This window comes from Lacerta agilis, chromosome 6 (assembly GCF_009819535.1).
Source record: "Lacerta agilis isolate rLacAgi1 chromosome 6, rLacAgi1.pri, whole genome shotgun sequence".
NCBI lineage: Eukaryota > Metazoa > Chordata > Lepidosauria > Squamata > Lacertidae > Lacerta > Lacerta agilis.
The window spans coordinates 54,106,711-54,130,431 of record NC_046317.1 but is presented as its reverse complement, the minus strand read 5'-3'; the positions used below and the strand labels follow the sequence as shown (position 1 = coordinate 54,130,431).

At 44.8% G+C, this 23,721-nt stretch overlaps 1 protein-coding gene across 22 annotated transcripts in view; it reads left to right on the top strand.

Annotated features, from left to right (window-relative positions):
* PLEKHA6 (pleckstrin homology domain containing A6) overlaps nucleotides 1-23,721 on the top strand; it is a 198,971-nt gene that overhangs the window by 107,482 nt on the left and 67,768 nt on the right. The window contains exon 1 of one of the 22 annotated variants that reach the window (XM_033152760.1): nucleotides 19,042-19,307. The exons of the other annotated variants lie outside the window; for them this stretch is intronic. Within the exon in view, the coding sequence (XP_033008651.1) occupies nucleotides 19,276-19,307 (32 nt within the window). The 5' untranslated portion in view covers nucleotides 19,042-19,275. Of the gene's footprint in view, nucleotides 1-19,041; nucleotides 19,308-23,721 lie in introns of those variants that run through there. 22 annotated transcript variants of the gene reach the window in all.

The window sequence follows — 23,721 nt, the reverse complement described above, 5'->3', positions numbered from 1 at the left end:
TATAGAACTGTGGCTTTTGATGGATAAACTGCCACATCACACTACATTTTAAATAGTAGGAAAGAATTTATACGCTGCAATACTACCCACATTGTCAACACAAAACTCTCATGATTTTCTGAGCTAACAGGGTTGCAATTTGAACCCCCCCCCCCAAAAAAAACCAATTACCGGTAACACAGAAACAAGCCCTGCACTTCTGCTAGATTCTTCTAGATTTCCACAAGTGGTGTGAAGGCTCACATAAAACACAAAAATCAACAGGTAAGGAAACAATGGGAAGACAGAATAAAGTGCGGTTGAAATGCAACCTAAGCCAAGCCTAGACTTAGTTCAGTAAAACACACCGGAGTAAAAAATGACTGGGAAGGAGCAAACTGGCTGCGAGCTCCTCTCCAGGAGCCTGCATATTTGTGCATTCCTAGTAAGCCACAGTTCAGCTCACTGTGTTGTGCAAAGCTGGCTGTTTTGTGAAGCCAATGCTGCCAACATGATAAAAACCAAAAGTGCACTGGGTTGCTTCCCTGTACCTTGGAAACTTGTAGGAAGACATATGCTTTGCTTAATGATGTTTGTTTCTTAGGAATGTGTTGTTTGCAAAACATCCTGGCAGAAAGGGAATAGCCTAGTGGTAGAATATGCATGCAGAAGGTCCCAAATTCAATTCCCAACATTTCCTGGTAGGGCTAGAAGCATTATGAAATTCTGGAGTGCTGCTGCCATTCAAAGTAGATAGTACTGAACTAAATGGACCCATTGGCTGGACCCAGTGGCCTGACCCCAGTATAAGGCAGCCACAACATGTGATGGAGGGGGGGGGCATCTTCTCCCCACTTCATTCCTGTTGGAAGTCCAAGCCCTACAGTGCAGGAATATTTTGCCCAGCATGGGGCTTGAACCCATGACCCTGAGATTCAGAGTCTCTTGCTCTACCAACTGAGCTAACTCTTGGTCCTGTCAAACACAGTTGCTACCACTACCAGCAGGAGGGTGCTGCTACTGCTTCAACCACCACCTCATGCACTGCTGCTGTCGGGCATCTTCTTGTGTTCCTATGTTTCACGAGTGGGCATGCTCCTCCTGATATCAAAAGAAGATAATGGGGGACATTATGGATGGTGGTGGTGGTGGTGGTGGTTGTTTTATTAGTAGCCTTAGCCTGTTGTTGTTCAGTTGTTCAGTCGTGTCCGACTCTTCGTGACCCCATGGACCCGAGCATGCCAGACACCCCTATCCTCCACTGCCTTCCGCAGTTTGGCCAAATTCATGCTACCTTAGCCCAGTGTTTTTCAACCACTGTTCCGCGGCACACTAGTGTGCCGCGAGATGTTGCCTGGTGTGCCGTGGGAAAATTACTTTATATATAGTCAATATAGGCACAGAGTTAATTTTTTTAACATTTTCTAATGGTGGTGTGCCTCGTGATTTTTTTCATGAAACAAGTGTGCCTTTGCCCAAAAAAGGTTGAAAAACACTGCCTTAGCCTACCTGATCCTACCTGATCCTAAAATGTTCCAGGGAGTTGTAGTCCCAAAACAGCTGGAGGGCTGAGTTTGGGGATGCCTGATCTAGTCCAACCCCCTGCCATGCAGGAATCCTGCCCACAGCTATCCCTTGGTGGACTTGAACCACCACCAACATTCTGGATTACAGCCAGATGAACTGATGCATTTCACCACCTGAAAGCAGGACAAAGGTCTTTTGGAAGATGATATCAGCCTAGGTGTCCTTTTAGGGTAGGGTGGGTAAATCTATTCTGGCCAAAGGCTGCTTTGCACCGATGAAGAACTGTTGGGGGCCACATTCCTGTAGTGGGTGAGGGAGGGGGCGTACACAGTCATACACCCTTTAGACATACACAAAAGCGCACACACATTATGGTATATATTTAATTTTTACCTTCCATTTCCCCCCATAGACTCTTTTTTCACCCCAAGTTTTTTTCAAAGGTTCTCTCCAGCACCCTTTGTCTATACTGAATGTCCAAAAGGCAAAAAAGTACTTCACAATTTTAGCAGTTTAGGGAGATGACTTGGAAGGGGTTGGGCCCCTCCGAAATTGCACTGGGCTTGGCATGGGATGCTGATTCTACCTTATGGAGTGGAAGCAACTGAGCTGGTAATTTAACTGTGAGTCGTGAGAAATTGATGGCTTATTAACTAGTGCTGCTTGCCTGCAGCTCTTTCAGTTGCAGTGAGAGAAATTGTGGGCAATTTTTATGTGTCCCAGTCCCAAGTTTGTAAAAAATAAAAAGTCTCTCTCTACTTCTAAGTCTAAGGAGAAACAAAGAGAAGCCACAGAGAGTCATATTGCTATAGATACTCCCAAATAAGACCAACCTTTTAAACACCAGGCTGTTATAGTCCTATTCAATCTCTCATATCTAGGGAAACAAAAAGAGACAGAGACTGGGGAACCTGAGCATTCCCCGCTGATTTAATGCATGGAGAAATTGGGCAACTGTTCAGATGTAGCATTAAAGAAGGGATGGAGAACCTGTGTCCCACCAGATGTTGTTGGACTACAACTCCCATCAGTCCCATCCAGCATGGCCAACAGTCAGGAATGATTGGAGCTGTAGTTCAACAACATCAGCAGGGCTGCAGATTCCCCATCCCTGCACCATAGTTTGGCACCATGTAAATTAGCCTAGCCCAGGAAGCCACAGTTAGGGGAAAAGTAAAGTGTGATATGCAGAAAGAAGAAGAGGAAGCCCAGATTCCTGGCAGGAAGCTAGGCTTGATTGCATAGCACTGAAACATGATTTAGCATTACATCAGAATGTCACCACTCAGTAATCTCTGGGAAGTTCATATCCCTGAGGTTCAGTTCTTCACTTCTAATTACAACATCTCTTAGGAACATAGGAAGCTGCCTTATACCAAATCGGACAGTTGGTCCAGCTAGCTGAGTATCATCTACAAAGATGGGCTGTGATTCTGAAGAAGTGTGCATGCACACGAAAGCTCATACCAGGAACAAACTCAGTTGGTCTCTAAGGTGCTACTAGAAAGAATTTTCGATTTTGTTGTGATTCTCAGGGTTTCAGATGGGAGTATTTTCTACCCCCCAGCCAAAGCTACCAGGAGATACAAAGCAGTTGCTCTGCCACTGCAGTTGCTCTACAGCCCTTAAGAACCTCAGAAGAGCCTTCTTGGACCAGACCAATGGCCCATCTAGTCCAGCATCTTGTTCTCACAGTGGCCAGCCAGATGCCTGTGGGAAGCCCACAAGCAGGACATGAGCACAGGAGCATTCTTCCTTTCTGCAGTTCCAGCAACCATTATTCAGAAGCATACCTTGTCCTACCTACTGTGGATGCAGAGCATAGCCCCCTTGTAGCTAGCAGCTGTTGATAATCTCCATCCTCCTTCTTTCCTCCTATTCTACCTGGCCCTATCTAACAGGCTGGTACGGAACAGAAAGTAAGACTGCATAGCAATAATATTGTGCAGGAACAAACCCAAGACCGCACTTTGACGGATGCAGGGTGCTTTATTGTTGTAGGTCTGTTTCTTCTGTGCTCCCCCCAAAATCTCCATCCTGTGGTTTCTTCTTACAGTGTTCAGCTTGACTTTAATGAACATGGAATTTAGCTGTTGTTTTCTCTTCTAATGTTTTAAGTCCAGCAGATGGTGATGTTTAAAATTCCCCCAAAATCTGCCAATACCTGGGCCAGGCTTTTAAGGCCTGTGAGCCATATGATGTTTGCGCAGAGCCAGAACACGAGCAGGCGCTTGAGCTAATTTTTGGCAAGCCACATCTTCTTGGCTGCCTCGTATCTCGATTCTCAGAAAGGTGCAGCACCACCTACATACGCTTTGAGCAACGTCAGTAAGGCAGTCCTGCTATTCTCAGACAGCTTCATTACCACCCCCACCCCCAGTGACATAAAGGTCATAGCAGGAAACTAGCCGTTGTCTTTGGAATCCTGTATATGGTGGTTCAGTTATCAGACTCTCTTCCCTTTGATGATATAGGTCAGTGGTGGGAGATCCTTTGTGGCCAAGGGCCATGTTCTCTCCTAGACAACCTTCTGGGGGCCACATGCCCATAACAGGCAGATCGAGAAGCAAACATGGCAGAGCAACAGATGTGACTCTCACTTTTGCAAAACAGACTGCATTCCGGCCCAAAATGTCAGGCTTCTATACACACACATTTTACTTTGTGTGTATAGAACAGAATAACACAGAAAGGTGCCTGAGTATGGTGTAGAGCAGGGCCTGGGGTATGTGTGGCTAGGGAAGAGGGACAGGGTCCAGATAGAAAGGCTTGGAGGGCCACATTCTCCCTGCCAAGCCTGAAGTTTTCCACCCTGATATAGGTGAATTCAGATGGCCAATCACTAACTGATAAGCCAATATCCTTTTATCACTCCTCCGTTTCCCTGGATTTCTAAACACCCGTTAATAAACCATTATTCCCAGCTTTCAAATATAGTCACATCCATGCTGTACATTTATAGCGCATGACTTCCTCCATATAATTCTGGGACCTGTAGTTTGTTAAAGGTGCTGCGAATTGCAGCTGTATGGATTTGCATTCCTAGGATTCTTTGAGGGAAGCCATCAGAGTTGCATATCCTTCCAACATTTCTCCGATGAAAACAGAGACGTCCCATTCCATAATGATATTGAGTGTACTTTGGCAGAAAGGAATGTTAGATTTCCAGGCTCCCCATAATAGAGATCCTGTTTTCAGACAGTTCAAATTCTGTGGCATCATCTGTCATGTTCTCCCTGACTACTGCTAGGCTAGATGGTCGCGAAACCCTGTAAATGGAAATGGAACACCTTTGAAAAGCCACTTCCTTAGGATTTATGGGACAATTTAGCAGTGCTCAGATCCTAAAGTGATGGGTGTTGCGGAGGACCCTTTGACACAGCAGCCTGGCTCCACAGCTGCTATAAATCAGGCAGGGCTCTGTTGCAGGCAAGCGGCCACAACAGTTTGCTCCTTGGCTATGAGGTATTATGTTCTTTGCAAAGAGGATCCAGCTGTAAGTGCCTGGCCCTGCAGGAGACTGGAGGCAGACTGTGACTGCAGGACCATCAGCCTCTCTCACAGCAGCCTCCCTGAGGTTGTGATGCACTGATCAAGGATGGGAGGTCTTGCCGCTACATGCTGCCTGTCGATCTGTCTTGGGAAAATAAATAAGACACGGACCGTGGTATTGGATGGGAAGGAGCATAGGTTGAGCAATGTCCAGTGATAAGATGCTGCCTCTGCTTGCTAAAAAGCACTCCAGGCAAGCAGTAATAAATGCCTGTTGGTGGGGAGGAGAACAAAACAGCAAGCAATCAGATGTCTGTTTATTATTGTACGTTCATGGAATATAATAAATCCACCACCTCTCTCCCTCCCTGCTCTCTGCTGATTGATTCCTCTCCCTGGCCTAGACAAAGCCTTCCCTTTGTGCTCCTGGCCATTTCATCCGGCTACAGACTTCTGGGTGGGGGGGAAGAGTCTGTTTCTTTTCCTTGGTATGTTTATCTGCCTTAAACCTGCTGCCCCAGGCTGTGCCCCTTTGTTCAAGGAGCCAGAAGCAGCTGCTGTGCAGATGCCTTCAGGTTGGTACCAGGTGGAGGCAGGATGCTGAGGCTACTTAATCTTCGCTGTATAGAAGGAGATACGGGTTCCTCCCCACCAATACCAGATTTCATGCAATGAAACAACAGCAGTGGGGTAGGTTTGTTGTTGCAGGTACTGAGGACCAGCTTAGGAGGATTAGGTACATCATTCAGTTTTTCTGTAAAGCGCCTCCCATATGTGCCATCAGTTCAATCATGGATGTCGCCTTTTCTCTCCTTCCTGTGGGAAATCTTAGCAAGGACGCATGGAGAGGCATTATTGGTGGCTGCTTCCCAAAGGCACATACACATCCAGGAGCAGCTGGTGGGGAAGGGCAGTGCCATGGATCTGGCCTCCTTGTTCTGGCATTGCATACCGGGACATTACTGGTACAGAGCAAAGTGGCTGCGAGGGTTAAGGAGGAGAGAGCTTAACTGTGATCCTGGGTCCAGGTAGCACCTTAGCTTAGCTGCTGCACTACCCAGAGCTAAAAGGACTGGGAAGAATCAAAGCAGAGGCAATCTCCTTCCCAGGAGCTTGCACATTTTCATGAAGCCATTGTTCAGCTTAGCATTATGTGCAAACACAGCCCTCTATCTTGTGCAGAGATCGCCCCAAATGCTATGCTATAATGGTGCCTCTCTCTCTCCCTGCCACCCAATCTCTCCCTTTTTCTTCATCTTCACAAGCCCTTAAAATACAGGCAAAGAGCTGAGTTTCAGAAAAAAATGAAGTCATTTGCATACGTGTGCTGGACAGAAGCACAGGCAGAGAGCCAGGAATTGCTCACATGTTGTTGCAAGGGATATCGCATCACTTGATATTCTGCCTTGCATTTATTGATGAGCCTGCAGATCCATGAACCAATATGAAACGATTCTCTTATCAGATGCAGCTTTATGAGCATTCATGTGTAATGTTCATAAATGATCCACCAGCTGTTTCCAGGATACTCAACAGTTCTGTAAACAGAAGGGAGAATATCTCTTTAACTTGGAAGCTTCCCTGTGCCTGCAGCATCTCAGCGAGTGGATGGTTTTCATGCAGTACCTCTTTCTATAAAGTGCTAATTAGTTCCAGGCCATCCCTCAAACAATATGGAGCCAGTGAAGGCTTGCATTTACAATGTTATGCGCCTCCTCCATGCCTGTGAGGCAGCACCGCTCTGGATTTCTGTCTGATGTTGTAAAGATGCATCTTTTTAAAGCATTAGATCTCATGTTATCTGCTCTGTCTGTTGGCCAAGAAGTCACAGAATCACCAAGAGAGTCTAGATTCCAATCTTATGACACAGAAATCTTAGTGGGTGGCTGTATTCTTATTTTTAAACCTGCAAAAGGACATTAAATAGGAGATTCCTATCACCTTTAAAACAACAACAACAACATGTAAGTCACCAGGTGCCAGCGCATTTCCAGGACACAGGTCAGGTTTTGATAATAATAATAAAAAAGCAGGAGGGTTTAACCCCTGAGTCCCCAGAGTACTTAGTCTGATTAATGCCATCAGTTTTTCAGCACCAAATGCATTGTAGCAAGTTGAGTGAAATGCAGTCAAATAGGCGAGCAGCTCTTTAATCAGAGGAACGATATGGATTCTGGAGGGAGGGAGAGGAGAGAGGTGAAGAAAAGGATATGAAAACAAAGAGAGAAGCCAACACGCAAGATTGGTTTGGATTCCAGCCATCCTGGCTCCTTAGTTTACGGCAGTCCAGATCTGTGTGTCAAAAACACAGGCAAAACTTCCTGATAAAGAGTTTCAGTTTCTGCTTTTGCAAAGGTTGCAGAAAATTTTAGGCTGCAAGACCCATTCTGTCTTCTAGTGCTTCGTGATCAGAAGCCTCTCTGTTGTGGTGGTTTTAAAATCCTTTTCAAGCGAGACTGGCTCCAGGATTAAGGGTCTCCTCAGAAAAGTGCATTCTTGATGGGCCCCTTGTATGTTGGTGGGTCGATTTGATGGCAGCAGCAGTGGTGCAATAAGGTGGCAGTTAGGTGCCATTTTCATTGCCCACAAAGCAGTGTTGCTCTGGAACTTGGTAGTAAATGGGTTAGTTCCCAGTTGCCTAACATCTCCATTCCTTATGGGTAGACATTAGCATAGCAGCAGGACCTGTTAAGGTGCTGGACCACCAGCAACCACCCAAGGATGCTGGGTGAGGATGCTGGCCTGCTGATAAGAACATAAGCAGAGCCTTCTGGATTGGGCCAATGGCCAAACTAGTCTTGCATCTTGTTCTCACAATGGCCAACCAGATGCCTGTAGGAAGCCCACAAGCAGGACTCGAGCAGCTGGAATCCAGAAGCATTACAGCCTCCAAACATGGAGGCGGAGCATCACTATCATGGCTCGTGGCCATCAATAACCTTCTCCTCCATGAAATTGTCCAATCCAAATTGGCATGGTCTGTTGGGGTGGCCAGGACCTTTCTGCGTTGCTTTGAAGCGATTGAGCCTAAATGCCTGAACTCTGAAATCAACCTGGAGCCGAGTTGGAGGAAATGTACCGTGTGCATTTAAACATAAGCCTACTGCAGGATGTGCTGGAATTTTATCATGGTCTCAGCACCTCTTCAGAACAAAGGGAAATAATTTATGTGTTTCAGGGATGCTGAAAAGTTCCGGAACGTGGACGTGGCAGGAATTGGGCAGGCAAGCCCAGTCAGGAGCAAAGTGGGAATGGATAAGGACTTGCACACCAGTTTCCTTGCCAGCATCCTTCTTTTTTATTTAGCACACACCAGGTTCCACTACTGCAATGGCTTTTCATCTTGAGGGAGGGGGGCAGCCCAGCTAGGTTGTTATTTCTCCTGTTTCCAGACAGACTTATCTTGGATATGCAAGAATCTCAGACGTTCCAGCGACTGAGGAGGCTCTGAGGGATGGTTTCCATTAGTGTGTGTGTATATACTATACATAGGGGTGTTGACCAGGGTCAGTTAACCGCATCAATCCTAGCTGTCAGCAGAACATGGATTTGCTCCAGGCTGCCCTCTGTAGGGCTCAGGAGCACATTGTACTAGCCAGACAGAGTTTCCAATGTCATAAACCAATTTAATTTTGAAAACCAGATCTGGAATACGTTAAGATAAGATTCTGAGGGGAGATGTTCCAAGGTCACGGTTATGATCAGATTTAATTTTTTTTTAATGCAAATGTTTCTTTTAGGCTAACATTTAAAAATCAGGGTAATGATTTGCTCTTCAAAATAAGTGATTAACCCTCAAATCAGTTTAACATTACAGTAAAACTCTTAGACAAGCAGGGGAAACTTTTCTTCTGAAGGTAAAACTACAGTTTTATTTATTTATTACTCATTTATTTTATTCCTTCAAGGAGTTCAAGGTGGCATCTTCTTCCCAATTTTATCCCCAGAACAACCATGCGAGGTAGGGAGACTCTTGCTGGCCCAGGGTTACCCAATGAGTTTCACAGCAGGGATTTGAACCCTGGCCTCCCAGGTACTAGTCTGACACTCTAACCACTACACCACACCAGGTGAGATGTTTATGTTCATCCGCCATATATTAAACAGCTGAGAGTCAACACAGTTAAAGACAGGCACTTCCTGTGTAGATTTTTTTTTTTAAAAAAATGTTATACTTATGGAATTTGAGGGTGTTTTCTTGATACAACTAGGTTCTCTGATTTGTAGGGTGTCATTAGTGACATTTTGCAAATCAGAGAACTGAGTCACTTTTAAATAATAACTCTGCTGAAATGCTTTACCGAGGCTTATGGTGAGAAAAATGCACCAGTATATGTAAAAGGTGCACCTGAGAATTGAAATGAAGCAGAGGTTCCATTAAATATGTATCTTTCCTAGTGCCTAGCTGGCTGGGGAAGTGCCCTGCCCTTGTGTGCTGAGGGCTTTTTGCGTCTTTGTTCCTTCCATTATTAACTTTCCTCCCTAGAGTCCTCTGCTTGTTAATTTGCAACACAGCAATTCCAGACAGCAAATAAAAGCAAGGGATAACCAGCCACACAGGTTCAAATGGTAGCCAGAAGGATTTATCTACTTTTGTGTAATAGGAAGTTCTGAAATGGGCCACAGCAGCAAACACAGATAAGCCTTTCGGAGCTCAAACATTTGCTTTTGTAACCCTTTCCTAGTCAGTCAATTGCACGCCATGAATTGAAATGAACCGTGCAGAACGGCGAGACACGCCTGCATTCTGCAATTTTTTTTTTTACTAATTTATTTCTTTTTAAATGGATTTTGCCAGATTTAGATGATCTTTGATTTTGATCCTAATAATCTCTGCTGCAAGCATGGAGCCTGCTTAGAGCAGGAACAATCACCTTCTACCTAATAGGATTAACTTTATGGCTAGTTGAAACCCATCTTAGGGTTTGCTTGCTTAAGACTTCCTGCGTTGGCGCTTGCCTGCTTAATACTCCCTGGCTGTTCCACTGTGTAGCATTAGCAACATGGCCTAGGTGCTTCCAGATGGGGGTTTATTCTGGGATTGGTGCATGCAAATTTTCCACAGTATTCACATAATTTAATCTGGATTTAGACTTTCCATTGAAAATCTGATAACTTAAAAAAAAACCCAACAACAACAACAACACACAACGTGTTGCCAATCATTCATTTGCAATATTAAGCCCCTACCTGGAAAGAACCCCTTGCCTCTCTCTCAGAGATGAATTCCTGTCATAATCTCCTGCCTATTAGACCCTCTCCTGGGGCCTCTTGCTTCAGCGTGGCTATTGCAGACTGTCTTCTTCCTTCACTAAGCCAATCTTTGGCCCCCTCTGCTTCCAGATTGCCATGCTCTGTGCGCTGCATTTTGCCAGCATCTGCGCATCATGCTCCGCCTCACAGCCTGGAGTTGCGAAGCAAAGCAACAGATTTTATTCATGAGCCACGCGCTCTCTTTGCTGTGGCCTGGGATGGCCCAGAATGAGCCTCGCCCTAGGCCACTGAATCTCTGAGGAAAGCTTTCTGGTTCCTCCTCCCAGGAACAGAGGCATGTTTTGTGTCTGCCAGCCAGCCCAGCTCAAGGAAATGGTGATGCAAGAAGGGGGAAACACCTGCCGCGGGCCCAGGCTTGTGCAACCTGAGTTACTGCATATTTTTAGCATATTTTTAGTCTTGGCAGCATGAATGGAGTGGCTTGCCTGTTCTAACAATAACCACCACCATCTCAAACCACCCAGATTTTTTGTTTTTTGTTTTGGTTAATGCTGTACTAGTGTTGTATTTTCTTTCTTTTCTTTTCTTTTCTTTCTATAATTGCATATGGCACTAATTCAGGGGTGTGGAATCTTTTTCAGTCTGAGGGCCACGTTCCCTAGTGGGTAATCTTCCAGGGGGGACCTGCCTCATGGAAGAAGAGGGAGAAAGGGTCACTACTAGCAGTATCCTGCCACACAGAGAAGCCCTGCTGATCAGGCCAAAGGCTCAATCTAGTCCAGCATCCTGTTCTCACAGTGGCCAGCCAAATACCTATGAGAAGCCCACCAGCAGGACATGAGGGAAACATTTCTGATTCCTCACAACTGGTAAATAGAGGTCTACTGCCTCCAAATACTGCTAGTGAGTCTCTTCTTCCCCCAAACCATTTTTCAGTGTTGTAGTAGGCTGTTGCACAAGTCTGCTGATCCATGCAGCCACTGGGCCACGCCATTTGATCTGTCTGACTAAGTCTGTAAGAATCTTAGCCTTGTTTTCAAAAGGGGGAAGATTGCAGGTGGTGAGTCCCTGGCATGCTGTTCCCTGTGCTTCCAGTGCAATTGAAAGAGGAGACCCAGTTACCTACGTGAGTAGCCAACAGCAGAACCAATTAGCAGGGGAAGATGTAGCTGTGGGGCATGTTAGGAGGCTCCCCGCTCAAGGCCTGTGAGTCAGGAAGAAAGGGAAGACATGCAAGCTAGGAGCCGGTCTAGCAGCTTGCTGAGTGCCATCAGCGCTGCAGTGACTGGCTGTCGGTTAACTTTTTTTTGTCTGAGGTGCTTCTTGGCATTTCTTCATGGAGGTGAACAGTGCAGGGCTCTCTGCTTTTACACAGTGCTGATCCCCAATGCCTAGTGAGGACGGCAGGCTGAAAGGTGCAGAAGGAAGAGGTGCCCAAGAGCCCTGTGAGAAAGGGGCACCGGAGGGCTGCATTGGCATAGGCAGCTGGTTGTTGAGACAGGTGTAAAGGTGGAGAGATGAAGATCTGCACTGAGGAATGTTCTGTTCTAGCAGGAGGACTCTGCCTGTTTTGTTACCTGGATTCATAAAACAGACTTCACATACATTTGACACCTGAGGTGTATGTTTTTACAACCCACCTTATTGTAAGTTGTTTTAAACCATGACTTTTTATTTTATTTTAGTTATTAGAGTTGTATACCACCTTTTCCTTCAAGGAGCTGAAGGTGTCATACGTAGTTCTCCTCTCCCCATTTTATCCTCATGGCAACCCTGTGTGGTGGGTTGGGCTGAGAGACAGTGACTGGCCCAAGCTCACTCAGTGAGTTTCATGGCTGAGTAGGGATTCGAACCCTGGTCTCCCAGGTTGTTGTCCAGCACTCTAAAGTGGCCTCAAATAAGTATCTGTATCTGTATCTGTATCTGTATCTGTATCTGTATCTGTATCTGTATCTGTATCTGTATCTGTATCTGTATCATCTATCTGTACTGTGATGGCCCAAGGGAGAGAGCATCTATAGAACCCATCAGTGATCCTTGCCTCTCCAGGAACACATGCATCTATTGTCTCTTTGACTGCAGGAATCACAGAACCATACCCACATAGGATGCCTTTATTTATGATGGGTTGCATAAGGCTGATATTTATGGGCACAGGAATTATATTTATGCAGACTCTAGGTGATGTTTATGAGCAGCTATGGATAGATCACTAGAGCATCTAGCCTTGGAGTCAGACTCTGTAGTTTACCTGAGTCAATTGAGCCAAGATGAAGATGAGATTCCATGAAACGGAGCAATTTAAATCACCACCTATAAATCCCAGCTTTGGAAGGTGATGGCGTATGCCTCCCTACATAACAAGTGGTAGATATTTCCTCTCACTCATCCAGATCTTTCCAGTGGCAGGAAGGGCATGGAAATGAAGTGTGCACCATTAAGCTTATCAGCCTGGTGGTATTTTTTAATGAAAGGCACATGGCTTTTTTTTTTTTAATTCTAGGAATTTGACGGGAAGGCTGGAAAAGAATCAGAAGTTGCAAATGGCAGAGTTTAGTGAAGGGTGTGTGTGTTTATGTGGAGAATCCCGTCTGTGGGTTTCAGCCAGTTCTAAAACAGCACTATCAGCTTGGGGTCAGGTGTGCATGCCAATGGGTTTGTTTTTAGCACTGCTTGTTGCATCAGCCAGTGTGCAGGAACCATGTGTTCCCAGCCATGGACTGTACTGAAGATAAGGACACTGTGGCTAATAACCTTAACTTCTGGGCCCCCGTGAGTGTCAAATGGGCAGCACACTGTGCCTGTTTTGAGAACAGATTGGAACAGGAAGCCACTTGCAGCAACGCAGTGATAGCCCATCGTGCTGCCATAATGGTTGCAACAAATGTGGACTTTAGCACTTTGGACATTAACAATGCCCTTTGGGGGAGGCAGGTCTATTTTTCTCCAGGAGGAAAAAGGAGCCCATCTATGCCTGTGTGGGGGATGACAGGATGGGTTATGCTGCAAGGAGATGCTTAGGTCAGATAGCCTAATTTGTGAGGGCTGGTGAGAGGAGCTCTCCCTTTCATCCCCCTGATACTCTCCGTAAGAAAGAGGCAGCTGCGGAGGTAATAAATTTTGTGTGAAGGTGACCTTCTTTTACTTGTCAGCCCTATTTCCTTAGGCTGAAACTTATTCTGTGCTCAGGCAGAGGCAAAAGAATCACCTCCTCCACCTTCCTTTCAAAAAAATGCCACATTTCAGAAATGCCCAATGAAACACCAGGGTTGCCCCTTACAACTACACTGAACAACAGACGCCAGATCTCTTTGTCTGTAGAAGCCATTAGGGGCATTGCCACATTCAACGAGGATGTCATATGTGCACATTAATAGTAGAGCTGTACACTTGGATAGTAAGTCACATGCTTATGTACCTGTCTCCACAGTAGCTGAGCTGCACAAATGAACAAGTGTGCACTCTTTTACTTTTGGAAAGCTTGCAGCCAATAACAGGGTCAATATAACGACCTTTCCTTATTGGCTTGCAGACTAGAACTAATCAGGCTTATTGGAAGGTCTTTCCTCCAGATGATCTTTTTTGTTTGTTGTTCAATAAATGCACAGTTGTTACTTATTAGTTGTAGGGACCCTTTCTCAACTTGGTGCCCTCCATATATATTGGATTACAATTCACATCATCACCAACTATTAGCCCTGCTGGCTGGGGATGATGGAGGTTGGAGTACATCAGCATCTAAAGGGCTACAGGTTCTCTGTCCCCGCTGCAGGGAATGCAGTTTTGTTCTCTCAAAGCAGGGTGTCTAACACTTCTCCTAGGATGTACAAAAAAGTGACTGCATTCATATGTAGTAATAAACTATGTTTATTATTATATGTGTGAGCCTTAGGCTCATACATCCCCCTTGTTAGCAAAGTCATATATAGAACGCAGATGGAACCCAGAGAGAAAAGTCACTTTGCTGAGGAAACTGAACAGAACAGTGTATAATTTGAGGAGAAGTAAACAGACAGATTTTGTCTTTCTTAGTTCTGGCCATGTACATAGCAAGGAGACATTCAACCAAACATACAGAGGAAAACTTTCTCAGAACTGCACAGCCAATTTGAGCATATGCTACCCTTGGCGAGGATCATACCACTGTGCTTGGTTGCTAAGCAATACCTCCACCTGCCCCTCTGCTTGGCTAGTTGACTTTAACATTAACAAAATTAACCCTTAAATTACAAACTGAATGAACCCAGTTGTTTAACCTTGCCCCAATTTTCCTCTGTGAGGTGATTGGAAAGTTTCACTTACGTTGTCGATTAACTGCAGTTTAATGTTATGCCCAAACCCTAAATTGTGGTTAATCTAAGGGTACCAGATTTTTTTCCCCAATTAATCCGGGGACACTTTTCAACTTCCTACTAAATAGATGGATTTTGTCAGGGGACTGATTTGTAAATCTGAGGACTGTCCCCGGGAAACGGGGACGTCTGGTAACCTTAGGTTAATATCAGCTATGGTTTATTGTTACGTCTGCTTCTGAAACCAATGTTTGAAATCAACTTATATCAGTAAGCCATAGTTAAAGACTAGCCACAGTTTATGCAGGTTCAGACATAACACTAAATGAAGTTAGTTACAAAGAGAACTGAATGTTTCCCATTCCTCACGCTGAGATCTCTGGGTATAGGGCGGTGTATAAATTAAAATAAATAAATAAACAATCTCCTCCTTGCAGCTGCACTGGGAGGGGAAACGAAGCTGGAGAGCACACGAACCTGAGGCTTGTTCATGTAATAATAGACCACAATGTACCATTTCCTGTGAATTCAGCCTGTATTGTGATGTTCGGAAAAATACAGTTCTTCCCCTAGCTAAGTCATGCAGTGCACTTCCAAGTGGCATGTGATATTTGGTACCGCAAGCCTGCCATCCTCAGTGACGAGTGATGCTGCTCACTAATAGATATTTCTGACCTTTAAAGATAAGTTACCTATTTTGAAGCTGAGTGCAGTCCACCCACACTGTACCACTAGGACCATTTGCCAATCTCTCTCTCTCTCTCTCCCTCTCTCTCTCAACCCCCCCCCCCCAAAACAGGAAATAATAGCAAGGTGATCATTCCACCACCACCCCTTGCTGCAATATCTTGCATTTCATGAAACTCTTGATTAAAATAACTAGTTTTGTGTTGCCTGTTTAGGTCTTTGAGTGTTGTGCTGTTAAATCGTGGGCCAGGAATCTTTTTCAGCCTAGGGGCCACATACTCTTCCATGCAACCTTCTAGGGGCCGCATACCAGGGCTTGGTGGGTCCAGAGGCAAAAATGAGGAGAGTGACAAATATGACTTTTACCTTTGTACAGTAGGCTAATATATTCCCCCTTTTTCTTTCTTGTATTAAAAAATCAATCAGTAAAAATGATTTTTTAAAAAAAAGATCAATTCATTTATTAAACTCTGTACAGGAGAACTGTGTTTATAGCAGTGTAGATTTTAAATTACAGTCGGAAAGCTTTTAGTGATAATTTTATTTGTAAACTACTTTGAAGTTTTCCTACAATCAAGCGGTATATAAATTTTATGAAAATAAATAAAAGCACGGCACAGAAAAAAGTGTGTGTTTTGGGATATGCGATCTTGCGTGGGTGGGAAGACACACAACCCGGTTTTGGGATTCAACATGCTGGAGGGTATGAATCTATTCCCCTCCATTCTGTTGAGAGACGATAATGTTCCACTAAGGCTTCTTTAGGAAGAACGCCAATATATACTACCAAGCTTTTTTAAAAAAATAAGATTAAATGTATGCATTTAATGGCTCTGAGATTTACTGCCTTCATCAATTTCTATTTCAAATATCATTGAATGGCTTGAGGGAGAATCCTCACGCCCACTTTGCCTTCCTTAAGTCTGATTGGTTTGATTGTTATGAAGGCAGAGTGAGACCAATCAATTTTCTTCTTGATATTGGTTTAATCCAGTGATTTCATGGTGGCTCATTTCAGTTAATTACTACTAGGCAACCTGCTTCTGAGAAAACATGTTTATGATTGGGAGGTTATACAATTTAAGGGCTTTGTATTTACTTATTGTCTTGCATTTACATTCCACCCTCCTTTTGGCATTGAACCCAAGGCAGTGTGCATCTGGTTCCCAGGAGGTCCCCCATCCAGGCACTGACCAGACCCAGGCCTGCTTAGCTTCAGCAAGGTGCTGGTCCTAAATGCCTTCAGACCACACCCTGGGACCCTGCAGCTGATTTCTAGGTTTTATCTTTTGTATGGTATGACAGATGTCTCGTGTCTGATGGGAGGTGAACAATCTGTACCTCATTCTGCACAGGGAAAAGTGCTGTTGTGAGGGGACCAGTCAATCCTGGGAGAAGTATATATAGTCTGTTTGGCTGGGGTTGCACTCTTCCTCAAGATAAAGTTTTGTAGTTTGGGGTAGCTCCTTGACCTGGCACAGTTTTAGGAAGGCTAGAAAGGTGGTAGCACTGACTAGGGGTGCCTTTCACCTGTTTAAATTGGTAAGTCAATTGTGCCCTTACCATGTGCATTCATGCCAGCTTCCCAGAAGATGGTTCACTGTTGATTGCCAGGAGGAAGAGGAGACAGGCTGTGGGGAAGTCAGTGTGGTGGAAACGCACAGGCAGGAACACTGGCTTACACTTCCAATTTACACCACTGCCTTGCAACAGTGACCCACCTTCCAGGAGCTAGTGTAGTGGTCCCACCCCACATTCTGGTCCAGAAAATGAACAGGTAACCATAGGAAACGATGCAAAATTTGAGTCATATGCTTTATCCTTCCATTCCCAGTCAACACCCTAGTAGCAAAAGGTTTGGATGTAAAATTGGGGTTACCGTAAATGTCTCTGGACCTCATTTAAGATGCTGGTCCTTACCTTTGTAGGTCTAAATGTTTGGAATCTGAGCACTTTAAGCTCTGCCTTCTCCTATGTGCCTTCCTATGCATTCCATGCATAATCAGAAACCTTTTTCTGTACACACTCTTGTGCAGAAGAGAACCAGGCAGGGCTTTTTCAGAAGCAGCGCAAGTGTTATAAAATGTCCTCCCAAGGGATGCCTTCTTGCCCCATCACTTGCTAGCCTTCCATTTCTAGGTTGCAACACAGTTACCGGTATTTCAGTCGTTGGTTGGTAGTTCTCTCTCTCTCTCTCTCTCTCTCTCTCTCTCTCTCTCTCTCTCTCTCTCCTGTTGCTGTTGGTTGGATTCTGCTTGCTTGATGCTGTTTGCAGGTTGATTTTATTGCTACTGTTTTGTTCATTGTTTGTGTTGATATTTCTTGCCTGTTGGCTGCTTTGAGTTTGAAAGAAAAATGAGATACATCATCAACATCATTATCATTGCAGAGGTTACTCTCAAGACCACTACACATAATGTAACTAAAGGTGTCACTTGAAGAACAGGATATAGTATATTGTAGGATGTGAGTGGGCTGGCAAACCTAGACTTTTTACCCAGCCAGGCATAGAAAGCATATTATTTATTGCATAGTTGTTCAGAAATCCGACTAAGTGCAGTGGGTTTTAGTCACAAATAAATGTGTATAGGCTTGTAGCCTGACAGTCAGGGCCTGCACATCTAGGATGATAAAGCCTAGATAGCAGGCAGTCTAGAATATGCTTCCTCTGTCAGCAGTCAACTGTAAAACGCATTTTCCATTTTGAAGATTTGTTAATATAACCTTCCTATTGTAAAACTTTTCTGGTTGGAAGCGCAAATGCTTGCTGCTCTCTGCCTATGGGTCTTTGTTATTTATGATATGTGCTTTGATCCTGAGATGGTCCTGCTGTTTATTCTTTTAGACATTTTTATTCTGTGGGTTATTAGTAGCTTGGAGGACCATTGTGGGTCAAAAAGCAGTGCAGAGTTTTCATATAACAAATAAGGGAAGGGAAGGGCATTAGTAGTTAGATTATGGGTCCAGGAGGAAGACTGACAAAGTGTACAAATAATACAATTACTGAACTTTTCAGACTCATGCAGCATTAAATTGCCTTAGCCTAATCAAAACCAATATGGCCTAATAAGCCAGCATGGAGAGCAATTTAAGGGCATTAGGACCACTTGACATTAAAGGAGCATTAGTGAGGCAAGAGAGGATCAAGGAGGAAATCTCAGTGGCAAACCTGAACAAAGGGAGCAGCAAAAAATATTTTCTGTGCGTCTGTTAAATGAGCTGTTTCATATGGTGTTTCTTTTGTGTTTCTCTCTTGATTTTAAGAAGGTGTTGCAGCTCACACTGAGTCTTAGATAAAGGGCGGGATGAAAAAGGCATGTTTCAGAGCCAAATATCCATTTGATAGTCGCAATCTATTTATGGGCATCATCATTGTAGCGTACTTAAGATAGGAGATCAGTCAGACAGAGTTTCTAGAACTATAGAGCTCAGCTCCCCAAGAATCTTTTGCTAAGGGAAATGCCAGCATTTTATGCTCTTCACCTTCAGCCTTTACAAAAAGCCCTTCTTCCTTAAACCCTCTGATCAGGTTAAAGCACAAGCTGTCTCCTGCTGCACCTGCTGTGTGTGTGTTTGTGTGTGTGTGTATTTGGACACATGCCGGTGTCCATATACCCTTCACCTTTCTCTCCTTGGGGGAACTGAGCTTGAAATCTCTCTCTCTCTCTCCACCCCCCCCCCCCCTGCACTCCTTTGCAATGCCTGCTGGCTGCTGCTATTGCTGCATGTGAGGCTGAGAGCATTGTTTGAATGATGAGGCTGGACTAGGTTAGATAGACCCTGGTGCCTGAGAGAGGGAGAGGCAGCAGATCTCTGCCTCTCTCTCCCTCTCCCTCTCTCTTGCCAGAACAGAAAGACAGAAAGCAGCTGCTGTCTTCCCTGAACTCAAGGAGAGTAGAGAAGTTTAAAGATGGGGGAGGCATACTGGACCACCACATCCCTATCCTTGCCAGCGCAGGACTTTCCGTTATGGCACATTTCCTAAGGGCATAGGGGAACCGGCTGTGCTCCGGGAAGACTTACCTTTCACCCACCTTCCAGGGACATGGTTGCAGGCAGGGATCGCAGCTGAGACTTTGCCACCATGCTCAAGTTCCGAGCGGACCGTCGGGTCAGGTAGGATTTTCCAGGTGATGCTGCAAGGCTGTAGAGCGGAGGCAGCAGGGTCGTGGCCTTGTCATTCTTGCTCTGGGGGCTCATGTGTTTCAAAGAATGGCTCATTGGGAACTTCATTTTGGTCAGTGACTGCTGCATTGCAGTGCTGGGGTAGCAGATGCTTAACTCAGGAGTTTGTGGAATAGGACCAGGAGAGGCAGCTGCTGGGGAGGGAATATTTAAGGCGGTTCTGGGGAAGTTAGCTCCCGTGGTGTTCAGTGCTGAACCCTGAAAGCTGGAACTGGGGTGGGGGGGGTGGGGGTGGAGAAGGAGGTGGTTGGACGAGTGCCAGCAGGAGGTGCAGAAGCCACACACAACTACAAAGGATTCTGAAGGGAGGAGGAGGAGGAGGGAGCCCGAGAATAAAAGGCAAACCTGCTTCTGGCTGAACTGATTAAAGAACCCTTCTGAATAAAGGCTGGAAGCAAAACAGCGCAATGGCTATAAAAAGTCCCACAGGCTATACCTGTCCATGAATAACACTCTGGGTGGTTTCGGCAGCTCCAGGAAAGTTAGTTTTCAGAAGGCTTTGCAATGTGTGCTCAAATTGAGTCTCTTGCTACCATGTTCCAGTTTAGAAACGAAACTGTACCTGAAGGTAGAGTGCCAAGAAAGAATAACGATCAGGTAAATTTACACCGTAGCTAAGAAATATTATAATGCATGCAATAGTCCTCATAAATAACAGTAGTAGCAATATAGTACAGTACCTTCAAGATACTTGGCTCTTTACAAGTGAATAAAAAAGACAGGCCCCTGCCCCAAGGACCTTACACTTTAAAGTTTTAATAATGGGGAAAGTCACAAGGGAGATGCAGGATGGTAAAAGCAAGGGGAACAAATAATGGATGTGGGGAAACACAATTGTAGGTACTTTGTTGTTAATTGGGAATGGTGATGGATTCAAGCAAGAATTTCTGATCAGACATTGTTGCAGAACACAGTGCTAACAGGTACAAACACTAGTTCTTCCTCTGAATTTGGTACTATGTATGGACTGATGGGTGGCGCTGTGGTGTAAACCACTGAGCCTAGGGCTTGCCAATTGGAAGGTTGGCGGGTCGAATCCCCGCGATGGGGTGAGCTCCTGTTGTTTGGTCCCAGCTCCTGCCCACCTAGCAGTTTGAAAGCACGTCAAAGTGCAAGTGGGTAGCGCTCTGGCAGGAAGGTAAACGGTGTTTCCGTGCACTGCTCTGGTTTCTCCAGAAGCGGCTTAGTCATGCTGGCCACATGACCTGGAAGCTGTCTGCAGACAAACACTGGCTCCCTCAGCCTATAGAGCGAGATGAGCGCCGCAACCCCAGAGTCGTCTACGACTGGACCTAACGGTCAGGGGTCCCTTTAACCTTTATGGACTGATGTTGTCCAAGTCAAAAGTTTATGCCTGTCTTCCCATATGAAACACCCTCATCATTCTGGCTTTTCTCTGTAGTTAGGAAGCCAGACTCTGCCTCTTGTATGTCTCATTGCCCTCCTTACATGGTCACTAGCTATGCTGTAACTCATTTTTCAAGTGCACTAGCATAAACATAACTGTATCATCTCTCCCCACCCCCATTATAATTATTTTAAAAAATCTGTTTTGGGGACTTTTGTTCCTTTATTTTCTCAACTTAAATGCAACATTATTTATTTGGAATGTGAACTAATAAAAATGTCTTAATTGAATTGGTGAGAACAAAACATGAAATGGAATTATGTGCTGGGTATTTTTTATTTTAAAAAAACTTTGCTGGTGTGATTTCATGCTTTCTACTGAAACTTTGTGTACTTTGGGAACTTGGGTTTAGTGACAAGGCTTATTTATTCTACTCAAAACACAGTTGCAATATATTCTTGGCTTGCATGTTGACATTGTGCAAGGCGATGATATATTTGGATAGCCTAGCCTAGACCCATCTCTACTAGGCAAAGGAACCAGGAAGTGGGGGGGGGGGTCATATACCTGTAGAAACAGATAAAGCACAAGCCTTTAATTTAGATGCTGTACTGGGAAATGGAAGACCTCAAAATAGACCAACGTAGTAGCCTTGGAGAAAGTTGCTTCATGTCGATTTGGGCCTCAATTCCTGAAAGTAAAATGGAGATGTGGGCATCCTGACAACTATGATGGAAATTTATCTTGAATCAACAGATGGTGGATTGCATATTCTTGTGGCATACCAGAGGTAAATCCAGCCACATATTAGAACCCTGAGAAGTCCAGGAAGCAGAATATTCAATAGAGTTACCTCTTCCTCCTCATCATACCCTGTGTTAGTGTTACTCTGCCCCCCAACTGGAGTGCACTGTTCAACAATGCTTAATGTGCCCTTCCCAGAGGATGCAGCCCAGGGCAATTGCTCTGCCCTCCCTCCCAAAAAGGCATTTCTTAAAATTAGAAATGATATATAGATGAGAAACCAACTTTTGCAGATCTCAATGTTTATTGCAATTGGCACTGCTATGAAATTATTGAAAGATGATATTCTCTTCCCTTACCTGTTTGCTACATGCAAAGCTGAAAACATCCACCAAACACCTGCCAGGTTTGAAATAGGTCTCATGAATCTTCTAGCAGAATCTGCAGAAGAGCCCCAGATCTCCACAATTCCACCTTTCTGTGCTCTTGAACCCCATCTGTAACTGCTCTCCACACTTCTTGGAGGGATAAGCTCACAAGTATCTTTCACCTCACCCCATCCTAGGATTTTCATATTGTCCTGTGCCTTGCAATCGAACTTATCTTACTGCATTTTGACATGGTAAATTTACCCTCGGAAGATTTTGCCATGCTACTTCTGTGTCATGAATACTTCATTTGAAGGTGCCCTCATTTGGGGACATCTGATATTTGCCATCAGGGTCACTTTAGCTTCCAAGGATAAGCCTCAGCTGATGAGGTCAACAACACGGTCCCTCTTGGGGTTTGCATTCTAGGTGCACTACAAAATTACAAGAGCATTATCTGTCTTGATCCTTCATTATGTTTCATATCACCACAAATAAATGCCAAGATAATCCCAAATCATAGACAATTAGTGCAATATTGGATTATGCTAATGGTTAATCAGGCTATTACTTTAATAGTGGAAGAGCACCTTAAATATTACTGAGTTGTGCATAGTAGTGCAGTTGTGCAGGGGCACTGCTTCAGATTTCAGGAAGGGGTGCGGGCAATCTGGACACACACTATATAGAACCAAGTTCAGATATATGTGCTCTCCTGAAGTATGCTTCCTGTTTGAGGATAAATCCCACAGAGGTGAAATAAGCCTGGGGAGAGTATTTATGTGCAATAAATAAATAAATAGGCAAGATCATGGATCAGCAGGCAGGAGGCAGCAGTAATCGTAGTGAACACACAGTGCAAGAGAGAATGGGAAGAAAGTCGTCAGGACCCTGGACAGAAGCCAGTGGAGCTGGAGTCTGCAGGCAGGTAGTGTTGTTCCAGCACTGGTCAGAAGCCAATTTAAGGCTGAAATAATGCTACAAGGAGGTGTATAATCCACCATAACCAACTAGTCAAAATTGTAGCTTTTTGGTTCTGAAGTGTTCACTTCAGTAATGAAGAACTGTATTGGCTACAAAATGCCAGGAGATGAGGGAGCTTCTGGGAGGGGTTGTGGGTAACCAAAGACACCAGCAGGGAGATAATCCCAAGGTGGCGAGCAGAGAAAGCATGGCCTCTGGCAGTTCATCTGTGGGATATTCCTCAACAGCTGTTTTCCTGAGATGGTTGATCACTTTGCATTGTTTTAAACCCGCACATTACATTTTCTATCAATTTACAAGCCTTGTTGTCTGCATGCGGATGCTGAGGCATGCACACCAATTGGCAGAGGAGAGGGAGACCAAGAAAGGGTAGAAGAGAGTGCCTTTAAAGAGTCAAGATCCACTACCCCAAAATTCCAGTGGAAGTAACAGGAGGAGGGAACTGTTTTGAGGGGTGAGTAGGGAGGAAACAGGTTTGTTGTTTTGGTGATGGAGAAGATGTGCTTTGGAAGAAGATGTGGAGGGGAGAGTGCTTTTGTGCTTGGGTCCTGCTTGTGGGTTTCTCCACAGGCATCTGGTTGGCCACTATGAGAACAGGATGCTGGGCTAGATTGGTTGTTGGCCTGACCCAACAGGCTCTTATTATGTTCTCAGGGTGGGTGATTGGGAGGCAGAGGACTGTGGAGAAAAATTAGGGGAGAACGGGAGAAGGAGACAGATGGCAGAAGCTGAAGTGGGAATGGGAGGCAGGCACTGAAATTGGGGTAAGCAGAAGGGGGCATGAAAAGGGCTGTCTTCTTTTTAAATCTACCTCCTGCCTAATCTCTCAATTCCATGTTGGTCTCCTCTTGTTTCTTTTATTAGGTAGTTCCTGTATCAGGATCTGAGTAAGGAATGGCTT